Raw genomic sequence first — 12715 nt, 5'->3', positions numbered from 1 at the left:
AAGAGTGGTTTCTCCATCAAATGGATGTTAATAATGCATTCTTGCATGGTGATTTAATTGAGGACATTTACACGTGTCTACCACCTGGCTTTCATAGCAAGGGGGAGAAGAATTTAATTTGTAAGTTGAATAAAAGTCTCTATGGCCTTAAGTAAGCTTCAAGGCAATGGTTTGATAAATTTTCAAACACTATTATGCAAATGGGGTTTGTACAGTCTAAGTCAAACTATTCTTTGTTCACTCACACTCAAGGGTCTTCTTTCACAGTGTTATTGGTTTATGTGGATGATATATTACTCACTGGGAATAACCTTGATTGTGTTGCTGGTTTGAAGAAGCTGCTTGATGACAGGTTTGGTTTGAAAGACCTTGGTTCACTAAGATATTTCTTAGGACTAGAGGTAACAAGAACTGATGAAGATATAAGTTTTAGACCAAAGAAAATATGCCCTAGAGATCCTAACGGATACTGGTTTTATTGGTTCTAAGCCTATAAAGTTTCCAATGGAGCAAAATTTGAGATTGTCCAAGTATGAAGGCAAGCCAATTACAGAACCGGGTTAGTATAGGAGATTAATTGGAAGGCTGTTGTATTTGACTCTAACAAGACCTAATATTACCTATGTTGTACATAGGTTAAGTCAGTTTGTCTCACAGCCAAGGGAACCTCACTTATTTGCAGCCCACAAAGTACTTTCAATACATAAAAGGGTCACCAGGAAAAGGGATTTTCTTTCCTAGCAAGTCTAATTTGCATATTAAATCTTTTTGTGATGCAAATTGAACTGGATGCCCTGACACAAGAAGTTCATTGACAGGCTATGCTGTTTATCTAGGAGAATCATTGATATCATGGAGATCAAAGAAACAATGAGTGGTCTCAAGGTCTTCGGTAGAAGCTGAGTACAGAGCAATAGCTAGTATGGCATGTGAGATAACTTGGGTGTTGCAATTGCTCAAGGATTTGAAGGTTGAACATTCTAAACCAGCCATGTTGTTCTGTGACAATCAAGTAGCATTGTATATAGCTACTAATCCAGTCATCCATGAGAGGACCAAGCACATTGAAGTGAACTGCCATTTGGTTCGAGATAAGATCTTAGAAGGAATGATTAAAACATTTCATGTAGTAACAAATGCTCAAGTGGCTAACTTTTTCACCAAAGCTTTAGGCTATATTTCCTTTGCAAGATTATCTAAGAAGTTAGGATTAAAAGACATATTTGTGCCATAGCAAATGAAGGAATCATCTTCAGTTCAACTGAGTTTACAACTCATGACTTGAGGGGGAGTGTTAAAGGAAAAATAGAGCATAAACGACATGATAGACTAAACGACAATGGGAAGAATAAAGAAAAGAAGAAAATGACAGAAGGAAGCTTAGTTATAGCACGTGCCAGAAAGAAGAAGTCCATAACAACTGTCAAGCACTGATTGGAGAAATCAGGTGTCATGCCATGATTGGTTGTGTAGTTAGAAGTTTGTTAATTTGTTATTTTTGGCAGGAAGTGCAACCCCTAATTTCAGTGTATATAAATAGGTAGTTTGTTAATTATTTGTAATCAATTTTCATTTCTGTAAACACTGAATAAATTTCTAGTTTCTTCAAAAACCTTCTTTCTTTACACCACCATTGCCATTTTCATATTCACTCATTATATTAATTATTCGGTCTTCTCATTATTATTTTTTGTGAAACTTCACTCAAATGTTTTCATCCAAATTATAGAAATATATATTGATAAATTTGAAATTTCCATATTTAAATCTCATTATTTTTAAAAGTATAAAAATTAGGTACAATTCCTTATTACATTATTTTTCTCAATAAAAATCAAATGCATAATTATTGTTAATTTAATTTTCTCAAAATATATAACACCATTTGTGCTTCAATGACCAATGCGTTTAAAATTAAATTAAAAACTATACTACACCTAGAAAATTGCATCTAAATTTTGCAAGAATTTCAAATTTTCTAAGGTATTTTAAATTTATGACCAAATACATTCTAATAACGCATACACAACATAATCTCTTGTTCTGAATAAAGGGCAAGGTTTGCTGGAACGACACTTCATATGTCATAAGAACTTCATCAATGTTCTGGGTTACACCCCTTACCATCCCAAACTTTAAGGACTAGGCTGTGATACTATACCATGCTTGTGGCAACAAAGCATTCCGTACTGCAGAGGAGAGACTCTTATGTAATTCATAGCTTCAGTATGAAAATATTTGAACAATGAACATCTAGGTTCTCATCGTTCTTCAACAAAAAAGGTACTCATCATTCAAGTACCATTAACAAAGCATGGGTTGGATATAATTCCTTTGATACAAGTAAAACGGACCTGCATTTGTATTGATCAGATATTTGTATTGATCAGATATTTGTTTTGCTTCGTAAGCTCCTCCAAACGTTCACCCAGAGTAGGGTAGCCTGCAACAATTAGATGCAAGAAAGTCATTAAAGTAGCATACATGTGGGGGAAGGAAGATAACATATAAGACATATGCTTAAGTATTTTTAAGGAAAAAAAAAAAAGTCGAGAATGGCTAGTTTTGTAAATAAACTTCAATGTGCAAGCTATGTTTGGAAATATTGGTACAATTATTTTCATGACCATCCCCAAGAAAATTAAACACTGCCTTTTCTCTAAGTAAATCTTGCCCAAGACTCGTTGCTCACAAAGCTCAAGGCAGAATATAAAACGGAAATGATAAATTTTATAATCCTGAAGCTTATGCACGCAGACATACCTGCTACATGAGGTTTTTTCACTCAAAAGTACATTCACTGAGCAGCCAAATTCACAACAAAATTCTGGTTCTATCATTTACATATATTAAAATTTCCATTTAGGAAGTGTAGTCAGGCTTGGACTCGATTTAATTTGGGTTTTAGTGCAAAGATTGATTGGTTGTCAGTGTGCTTATTAAGTGTGCTGAACTCACCCTAACTTGAGGGATGTATCTGAGCTTTCATAGTCATGAGGGGCACCAGTTGAGTTGCAGACATTAGTGACAGACTCTGATGACTGGCCTTCCTCAGCAATCAGATTCTCTGACTCAGTGCCAATGTGTCTTCGGCCATTAGATATATCTACCACCTTAGTCAAACATATCACTTTCAATTAGCAATCGAAGAAGAAGAAGAAGAAGAAGGGAGAGAGATTCCATACTTGCTGTCTTAATCGCTCATTCTCTTCCATCAATTGCATCCCCTGTATGATTCATGAATTCAAATAAAAATATGACTAGAGGATATCAGGCATGTAAGTACAGAAGTTTAACAATCTAGATAATCATGGAATATTCTTACAATTACATGCATGTTCTATCAGAATTGCTTTTTGCTTATGTGCATGCCCATGTCAAACCGTAAGTACAAGGGTCTGCAATTTAATTATATTTCAAGCCTAGAGTACTCTAGCCTGTACCTCCCAGATGCTATGATGTCTTTAGGATAGTTCACCAAAAGAAAAAGATTCAGCTGCAGGAACTAATCAGCTCGACAAAACGTAGAAAACTATTTTAACATACAAACGAGATGTGCATTAATTTATTGTTTATGCCTAAATTTTTCTACATAGAGAAAATGTGTGATAGAAAAGTTACAAATTAAACAAAGGACGAAGATCTTATTAACTTTTTTTTTTTTTTTTGTGGTTGAGCTATACCTAATACGCATGGTATACCACTTTGCATGCATGAACTGTTTTTCCATTTCTTTTTCTTTTTTTTATTCCTTTCATTGTTTTCTTTTTATAATGGAGAACTTTTGAAGGGTTTTCACAGTGCAATAAGAAAGATAATTCATTTTCCTTTATTTATGGTGAACCAGAACTCCTCCACTTGTCTAACAATTTTGAAAAAGTTTAGTTTCTAACCTTTCTTTGAAGATCATTTATCTCTTTCATAATCTTCTCACCCTGAAATGCATAGAGAGTTCAATTATACCAAGAGACAAGCTAGAGTCAAGCCCATGATTATACCAAAAAGACTATTAAATAAAATAAGCATAGACCTTTCTTTCTATCACACGGCTCAATCCAGATTCCAGTGACCTCTCTAGCTGCTGCAGTTCTTCTACATTTAATCCTTGAAGCTCCTCTCCTCTCATCTGCCTATTTTACACACAATATAACACCTCCATATATATTAATGTATAGCATCACTATTTTCAGATTTTGTTTTTAAAGACTTATACCTCAGCTGATGGCTTTTCTCTGCAATTTCCTTGCTCAATCTGGAGTGGTTGCTGTTCTCTACTAGCTACAGTACACATTTGATTATATATTTAGTACATAAACGAAAAATAATGATGGGTCAGAGATGTAAGTTAAATGTTTTTGTCAAGTATATAGAGTTATATTGTAGCTTTCAAAAACAAGATAAGTATTCATCTTCTAAATATTTAAATACCATAAAATAATTATGAAAGCAATTAGCAACTGAGAGTACTTGGGGAATTATATTTGACAAAATTTCATTTATCCCAAAATCTTAAACTCACGTATAGAACACATAGGTTTTTTAATGGAAGGTGAAGTTGAGGCACGATTCAAACTCATGACCACCTATTCTGATATCATAACTAAAATAACACCCATCCAAAAGTTTGGGTGATTAAAAATAATAAACTTAATTATTTAACTATTATAAGATGGAAGTTTAGGATTCGATCCTCCTAAATAGAGGGGTTGGCGTAGGTTTAAAAGGAACTGAGGGGGAGGGTTGTTCACTCAAAAAGAGATACCATCCAGAGATATTATGCACAATAAATGAATTTCTTAATTCACAATCTTTTCGACAAAGTCCATAAATAAAGGCTTTAATAATCAGGGTCAAAGTCATTTAATACTCCCTCTGTCCCAATTTGTTTGTCCTGTTTGAAAAGTCAAACTTTTTAAGGGAACATCATTTGTTGTCTTGTCTGCCTTATAAAAATATATAAGTTTACAAAACTACCCTTAAATAAATTTATTAGTTTTTTTTTTTTTTTTAAAAGAGTTATTCTTAACGAGGCAACTTAAAAGGTGCCCCAATTAAATTGATTTTTTAAATATTTGTTAATTTTCTTTTCAAATAGTTTTGAAAATAAGGTAAGGTTATAATAAGAACATTAGTAAATTAATAACTTTTACTTTTAGAAACAAGACAATATTTTGGAACATCCCAAAATGGAATAGAGGACAAACAAACTGAAACAACGGGAGTAACACATTCTGTAATTCAAATGCTTTACCATAAAGATAGATATATAAACACTAAAACAACTGACCTGCAACTCAAGAGATGGTTGATCCAGTTTCTCAAGGTTCTTTGAGTGCAAATTATGTCTCTCTAGTATTTCCTTCATGCTTCAAAAGTATACAAAGTCACTTGTGTGAATGCAGTCGAGTCCCAAACAAAAAAGCATAAATGCGTTTGCATTCGTAGAGTATTGAATGCATTAATAGAAATTACAATCATTAATTAAAGATTTAAAAATGCTTTTGGTCCTTGACCATTAGGGGTGGTTTCATTTTAATTCTCATACCACCCCAAAAATTGAGGACCAAAAGCATGTTTAAGCCTTTATTAAAATATAGCCTTGGCAGTTTAAAAAAAAAAATACATATATATAGCCTTGGCTGAAAGTTTAGGTTTGGAATCTGTGAGAAATTTTTTACTGCTCCACCCAGGTTGCTAATGAGTAAGAAGGAAAAACAATTTTACATAAAGAATGTCATTTGAATTAAAACTCGTTCAAACCAGTCAAGGCCAGCTCAATGTATTGTAGAACCTAAGGCTACAACTTTAAGTGAGGTCTATTCTTATACTTTGAATATTAATAAAATATTTATTTAACTTTTGGTTTTTTTTTTTCCAATTTAAAATCTAATTTTTTAGAAAAAATTACAAATTAGAACTCATCACATTATTTAATGACTACACAACTAAAATAAACACTATTTATTGAATGAAGTAACCAAACACTAAAAAATTATGATTGAAAATTTTAATAAAGTTATATATCTGATATTTCTAAATAGAATTTGAGTATAAATTTATTTACTAGTGTAAGATTAATGAGTTTTTTGAACATTTATGTGTGAAAGATTAAATGATTGACCCATCCAATGAAAATATTTTTCTTTAACTAGTTTTTCTTTAATAAAAAACAACTATTTTTTATTTATTGGTGAATATTTAGGGTTTAATGAATACTTCTATTGATACATGAACATCTCTATTGGTAAAAATTTAGGAGCCTTTTTTCATTGTGGGGCCTTGCCTATTTGGCTCACCTATTGAGCTGGCACTGAAACCAGTAAGAAGTATCTTTGAAGCTCGAATCATGATACAAAAACCAACTGATGTAGGACAAAACCAAAATTCATCATCAAAATGATTCGTCTCCGTAAGACTACATTATTGTGCTTACTTTAAAAAATAATAATAAATAGCAAATTATTTTGCTACTAAGAAAAAACGTCTGATGATAACTCTTTATTATCAAATCAAAACACCAGTCGATTTTTGATGTAGGTAGTATTGAACTCCAGATCTCTTATTCAACCATCAGAGGAGAAATTATTAGATCAATTGGAAGGATTGCTAATGTGGTCCTCCCAACCAATTAAATAGTCATTTATGCAAATATGTGAGACAAATTCCTTAATAGCACAAAAATTAAAAATTAAAAACCACCAGGTGATATCACATTTGCATAAATTGCAGTGTTTTATTAGTTAAAAAGACTAAGATGACCACATTAGCAATCCTCCCGGTGGACTTAATAATTTCTTCCGTCAAAGACTTAATCAATTAAGCTAACTAAAACCCACTAAATGGCTTCACTCTAAAGCATTAAATTAAAATTATAATGAATCAAATATACTACTACGACCTATAATAAAAATACAATTAACTCCAAAATTAAATCAAGCTATATTAAAGTAGATATATTTTCTTGCATCATTAGCAAGATGAGTTTTCACAGCCAAACTAATAATACAAATTTTTTTTAAAAAAAATGTCAATCTAGTCAAAAAAATCATTTTTAATGATGGGAATTAATGATTATCATTAAAGGGGACCGTTTTCACAATGGAAAGGAACTAAACCACCGAAGACTCCGATACTCAGAGAACGAGAAAACCAATAAACAAAGTAAAACATTTAATCCAAGCATCATTGCTTATATTTGCACAATGTAATAGATAGTAAGCATCACCAGTTATTTTAGCTAAAATAGCAAACGTAATTAATCAAATACCACACTTCTCTTCATGCTAAACCATTATCAAAACAAAGACGATCTTTCCCTCATTTAAGAATTAACCTTGAACTGTCCCATCACCATTAGGGGATATTTGTGGCCTTTACAAAGTCCCGGTGCCTAAAAAAAGATTTATATCATGCAAAATTCTAGCTAAATCATATAACGGATTTACAAGTCTACATTTCTTATGCTTGTTAAAGATTCAAAGAAACCATTAAGGAATGTTTGAAATAAAGGGAGACAAGAGTGTAATAGACTAGAAAATGGCTAGAATAACTCAACTTTAGCGCATTAGGGCATTAGCTACATTGAAGCTAAATAGCTATTTTAGCTTCACCAAAACACAAAAATGCATGTTAGAATAGCGGAGCCATAGCTAAAATTTTTTAGCTTCTTGCTATAGTGCACAACAAATATGGCTGTGCACTGTAGCAAGAAGCTAAAAAAAAAATAATAATATTTTATTAAACTTCTCTCATTAAAAAATATTCTCTCTTTTTCTTTCTTTCTTTCTCTCTCTCCGGCATCCCTCATCTCCTCTCTGCTTCACCGGCCAACTTGCCAGCGGTGGTGCTCATAAAATCCATATAAAAACCCATCAAATCAGACACCCGGCCACCAGAAAAATACCGGATCGGACCAATGCCATTGAAGCAACGCCAATCCACCAAACCCACATCACCAAACACCACAAAACACAAACCCACAGAGATAGAGTAGAGAGAAAGATCGAAGCATTGCCAGTCCAAATTCCATACAACCACCACAAAACACAAACCCACGTCACAAATCACAAACCCATTGTAGATCGGTTAGAGTAGAGAGAGATCACAAACCCATGGCACAACCCACAAACCCACACCGGCAAGGAGGCGAGAGCTTCGAAGAGTTCATCTCTAGCCACGGCACAATGCACAAACCCGCGCCGGCACAACCCACAACCCACACGATCCTCGAGAGCTTCGACGATTCGTCTCTGGCGCCGGCAAGGAAGGTTTTGAGATGGTGATGGGTGGGAAGGAGAGAGCGGCAACAAGATAGAGAGAAGTAAGAGTGGAGACTGAAGAGGAGAGAAATGAGAAGTTTTTTTTGACAATGGAGAGTTGAGGCATGCACAAAGATAGAGAGAAATTTTTTTTTTTTCCTTTTTTGAGAAAGAGAAACAAATTAATAAAATAATGTAGTAGATATATTATTTTATTGTAATGTTTATATTATTTTAATGTGTTCAAAGTTAAAATAGAACTCCTGCTGCTGGATGTTTTGTAAAGTAAGCAAAATAGATAAAGTAACTTTTTGTAATGTCAAATAGCTAAATTTTTAGCTCCACTGCTATAAATGCTCTTAGTCATCTTCTCTTCTCATCTCCCCCCTATATTCCCTCCATCCAAACAAATGTTTAATTCTCATAAACCAAGCATTTCAAGATACAAATGTTCTGACATAACAACATGGTCATCAATAACAAGTTCTCTTATTAAAGCATTGTTCTTCTAGTAAACTATGTAGTAACCGATTATTCCAATCTCACTGGTCCACTTGCTCAAACATGGAGAGGCACAAGGGAGCACTAACTGCAATTAGTTCTATAATTTCCTTTTGCCCACACTTTGGTCCTTTTTGGACCACATCAAATCAAAGTGTAGAGGGAAAGGACGAGGGAAAAAGATGGCAACACAAATCCTTTTTAACATTTTCATACTAAAGAATTTATTTAAAGATTCCCAAATAGCTTCTACAAAAGCTGAGATGAAAGCCGCTTGAGTATATTTACCATAAAACTCCCACTAAAACCAACCTTTTCTTTAGCAATATTACGTCAATCAACAAGTCTATTGAACTGCACTCTTATTCAATAACACCTATCTTATCAAGTCAATCAGACCCCAGTTTAGAGTCCCAACAAGAACAACATCCAAGTTACAGTCCCTGTTAATAATTCATTTTTTGTTTAAATAAAAACTAGAGTTTTATTATTCTCATTGACGTGGTCTTCTTAAGTTCTTTAACTCATTCTACCAGAGATTACTGTAAGAAACATTCTAAAATATAAACCGCCAACCCAAAGAGAAGGCCTCTAAAACTATCATCCTTGTCCAAGACAAAAGCATTTAAGTTGCAGACCCTTCACTACCCCAATAGTTTAATACCATTTTCTCTTTCTTAACAAATAAATAAAAAGTACAGCTTTATTACTTCCATTGACGTGGGGGTTCTTAGTTCTGACCTCCCATTCTTCCAGGAATTTTAGCATGAAACAATCTAACACAAAAACTGTTAAACCAAAAAGGACTAAAACTATTACTATTAAAGTGTCAAAGTTTCTGTATTTTATCATGTGTGCACAACGAGAGAGAGAGTGAGTGAGAGAGAGAGAGAGAGAGAGACACCTTGAGCTGGAGTACTCAAAGAGCTTTCCAGTAGAAGAAAAGATAATGAGAGCGACATCAGCATCACAAAGCACGGATAGCTCCTCAGCTTTCTTAAAAAGCCCTCTTCGCCTCTTCGAGAAAGTGACTTGCCTAGCTGTGGCGTTGTCAATCTTCTTGATCTGAATCTTCTCTCTCGCCATTCTTCTTCTTCTCCTCCAACTTTTTCCTAGAAGAAAGCTTTACTGTATATACCAAAAAGGAAACAAAAAAAAAGACTTAAGTGTAAGAATCTCCTTTTTTTTTTAGTTTCACACTTTCAAAGACATGGAATAAACCAGAATATAATCAACAAAACCCACCACAAAAGGCAAGGTAGTTGCTATATATAGAGCGCTTGTGTGAGGCAAAAGCAAAGGTTAAACTGGCAGTAAAGTTGCCAAATTTAGCCTAGAATCTGAGCACTAACCCTAGTTTGATGAAAGCAGAGAGAAACCCATCTCAGATCCAGAAGAGGAGTGCTAAAAATTTCCACCAATTACAGGAACATTAAAGAGGACGAGAGAGGAGATTGGTTGTGATGAAATTATTGCTTAAACTTACCAGTTTTGGGGTTGGTTTCGGTAATGGTGCAGTTGTTCCTTCTGGAAGACTTCTACTGAGCTCTGAAAAGTCACCAATGAGAGTTGGAGAGAGAGAGAGTATATTCAAAATTGTGAAAACGAAAGTACCTTTTTCTGGTGAAGCAACGTCTTTGCTCTTGCTCACCTATTTGGCCTTTCTTGCTGTAAAAGGTTAAGAAGGAATTGTTATAGAAAATAGAAATGATGACAGAGAAGGGCACGAGTGATATTTAGGCAACTTTAGGGGCTTCACTAAATTTTTCAAACATTTGCAACATAAATAGATCTTTTCCTATTATGGAAGCGTATTTTTTTTATGAACTATTATAGCAAGGTGTTTGAATTATAAAGTGCGGTTATTTTCGTGAGAAGATCAAAACTTTTTTTTAATACAAGATGGAAATTTTTTTTTAATTTAATTTAAGTATATATATATATATATATATATATGAAATTTTCTATTAAAAACTTAAACCACAGCCCTTATCTTTCACATCTCATAAATATTTATACTTATAAAATGAGTATCATACCAATAATATGGTGTACTGAAAAAATCAAAATACTTTAAAAGCTTTCTTCCATTGTCTTACGGCCCTTATTAAATAACGTGGCTGTTTTTTATTATCTTTTTAAAGAGAGGGTTGCAAATTGCAATAAATAAAGGTTATGTTTGGATTGGGCTGAAAATTCACATCTGTGTCTGCATTTTTTCTCTTTTTTTTTTTTTTTACACGTTTGTGAGACTTGCGACTACTATTTATGCACTGTTCAATAAACAATAGCAGCAAAATTTGATTTTTCTCTTTTTTCAGCACATCATATACTATTCACAGACCCATAAATTTTGCTACAATATTTTTCAATTTTCAATTTTTAACTTTATCCAAAGAGACCCTACATATCAATCTTAGAGTCATCTTATCCTATTTTATCATCCAAAAAACTACTCTATTAAAAAAAAAATTATATTATACTATTTTATAACACAATCAACGTCCCAAAATTCTTTTTTTTTCTCATTTTATTTATATATTCTTTTTTTTTTCTCTTTTTCTATTCCTTTTCCCCTCTTTCTCCCTTGTCCTCTAGCACCGCCCACAACAGATAAAACCAAAACAGTTCAACATAGTCACCCCCATGGCCACTACGAACACACAGTCACCCCCCACATATCCCCGCAAACCCATTTTATAAAAAATCACCATTGGAGCCACCATCGGAGCTACCGACAAACCACACACACAGCACACATCACAGCACGATCTCTGATCTCCGCCGATCCAAACCCAAGCCACCACAATCTCCACCGATCCAAACCCACGCACACGTCACAACACACACCCAGCTCCAGTCACGCCCAATTCAACCCAGAAACCCACCAATCTCCACCGATCCAAACCCACGCACACATCGCAACACACATCCAGCTCCGGTCATGCCTAGATCAACCCAGAAACCCACTGAGAAACCCACCACCCACCAAATACCAAATTAGAACAATCACTTACCCAAACCACAACCTACCGATTTGTTTTCCGTTTCACTCAATGGAGATATCTCACAATCCACACCGATCTAAGCTCCGTGCCGATCTGAAAGTGAAGACCGTTTGGTTCTCCAAAATAAATAAATAAATAAAAAACTAAGCTCCGATTTGAGAATGAGGAAGGATAGAGAGATTGAGACAGAGAGGGTGGGAAGAGAGTGAGGTAGGGATACTGAGATGAGAGGGAAGTGAGAGACAGAAAAAGACAGAGAGAGAGAGATGAGAGAGAGAAACAGGAATTAAATATTAATATTACTTTTGACAAAGTGCTACCTTACCATCCTACATTTACAATGATACTGTACGATGGCTCTAGGCAAAAAAAATTTACAATTTTCCATGTTTCAACTTTTAGTTGTTAAGATAAATTAGACTAATGCTAAAATATGCGTGCATTTGACGTTTCGCAGCCCAGATGTGAATGCTTTTGCCGACTAGAATCATTTGCAATCAAATTTATCTATATATATATATCGTTGCTTTCGAAAATTCGACACTCCAGACAAAAATCTATCGAAGATCTCCAAGAGTTACATTTTCTCTCACCGGCCCGTAGGATGTTATTTATTAGTCCTATATCTATCATCCTATGCTCACGAAAGCAACCAAAAAGAAAAAAAATTAAATAAAGAAAGAAAGAAAGAAAGGAAAAGACACCCTCTAGCTCCTAGCTATTAGTCTATCACTCCTGTTCTAAGATTGAAAGGTCGAAGTCCCCAAAAAATATTTATGAAAAAAAAAGGAGTACCAATGGATGAGAGATTTGTAAAACATGTATCAGAAAAGTGCGGACATGCTTGCCCAGGTCCGGTAACTGTTGCTGGGTCATCGTCCTCAATTCACTCGGGAAAAGCAAACGCAAAAAGCAGAGTGTAATCGAATCCACCCTGCCACCGTGCGT

The 12715-nt window shown here is 34.2% G+C and overlaps 1 protein-coding gene across 5 annotated transcripts; it reads right to left on the bottom strand.

Annotated features, from left to right (window-relative positions):
• Positions 1-1974: 1974 nt before the first annotated feature.
• On the bottom strand, positions 1975-10464 carry LOC115950574 (MADS-box protein SVP). Of its 5 annotated transcripts, none has more exons than XR_004083083.1 (11): positions 10374-10464; positions 10246-10307; positions 9664-9887; positions 5288-5366; positions 4214-4278; positions 4031-4130; positions 3894-3935; positions 3186-3227; positions 2959-3113; positions 2355-2443; positions 1975-2189 (listed from the first exon to the last, which is right to left on the bottom strand). XR_004083083.1 is itself a non-coding variant. In XM_031067770.1 (11 exons), exons 3-10 carry the CDS (start codon positions 9843-9845, stop codon positions 2425-2427), a joined length of 684 nt encoding a protein of 227 aa, XP_030923630.1. In that variant the 5' UTR covers positions 9846-9887; positions 10246-10307; positions 10374-10464; the 3' UTR covers positions 1975-2194; positions 2377-2424. The 5 variants fall into 5 exon arrangements, 4 of the variants coding, with proteins under 4 accessions (XP_030923630.1, XP_030923627.1, XP_030923629.1 ...); XM_031067770.1 differs by having other exon boundaries at positions 1975-2194; positions 2377-2443; XM_031067767.1 differs by having other exon boundaries at positions 1975-2443.
• Between the last annotated feature and the right edge of the window lie 2251 nt (positions 10465-12715).

This window comes from Quercus lobata, chromosome 6 (genome assembly GCF_001633185.2).
Source record: "Quercus lobata isolate SW786 chromosome 6, ValleyOak3.0 Primary Assembly, whole genome shotgun sequence".
Taxonomy (NCBI): Eukaryota; Viridiplantae; Streptophyta; class Magnoliopsida; order Fagales; family Fagaceae; genus Quercus; species Quercus lobata.
Note: the sequence above shows the minus strand (reverse complement) of the source record. Positions and strands in the feature narration are given on the sequence as shown.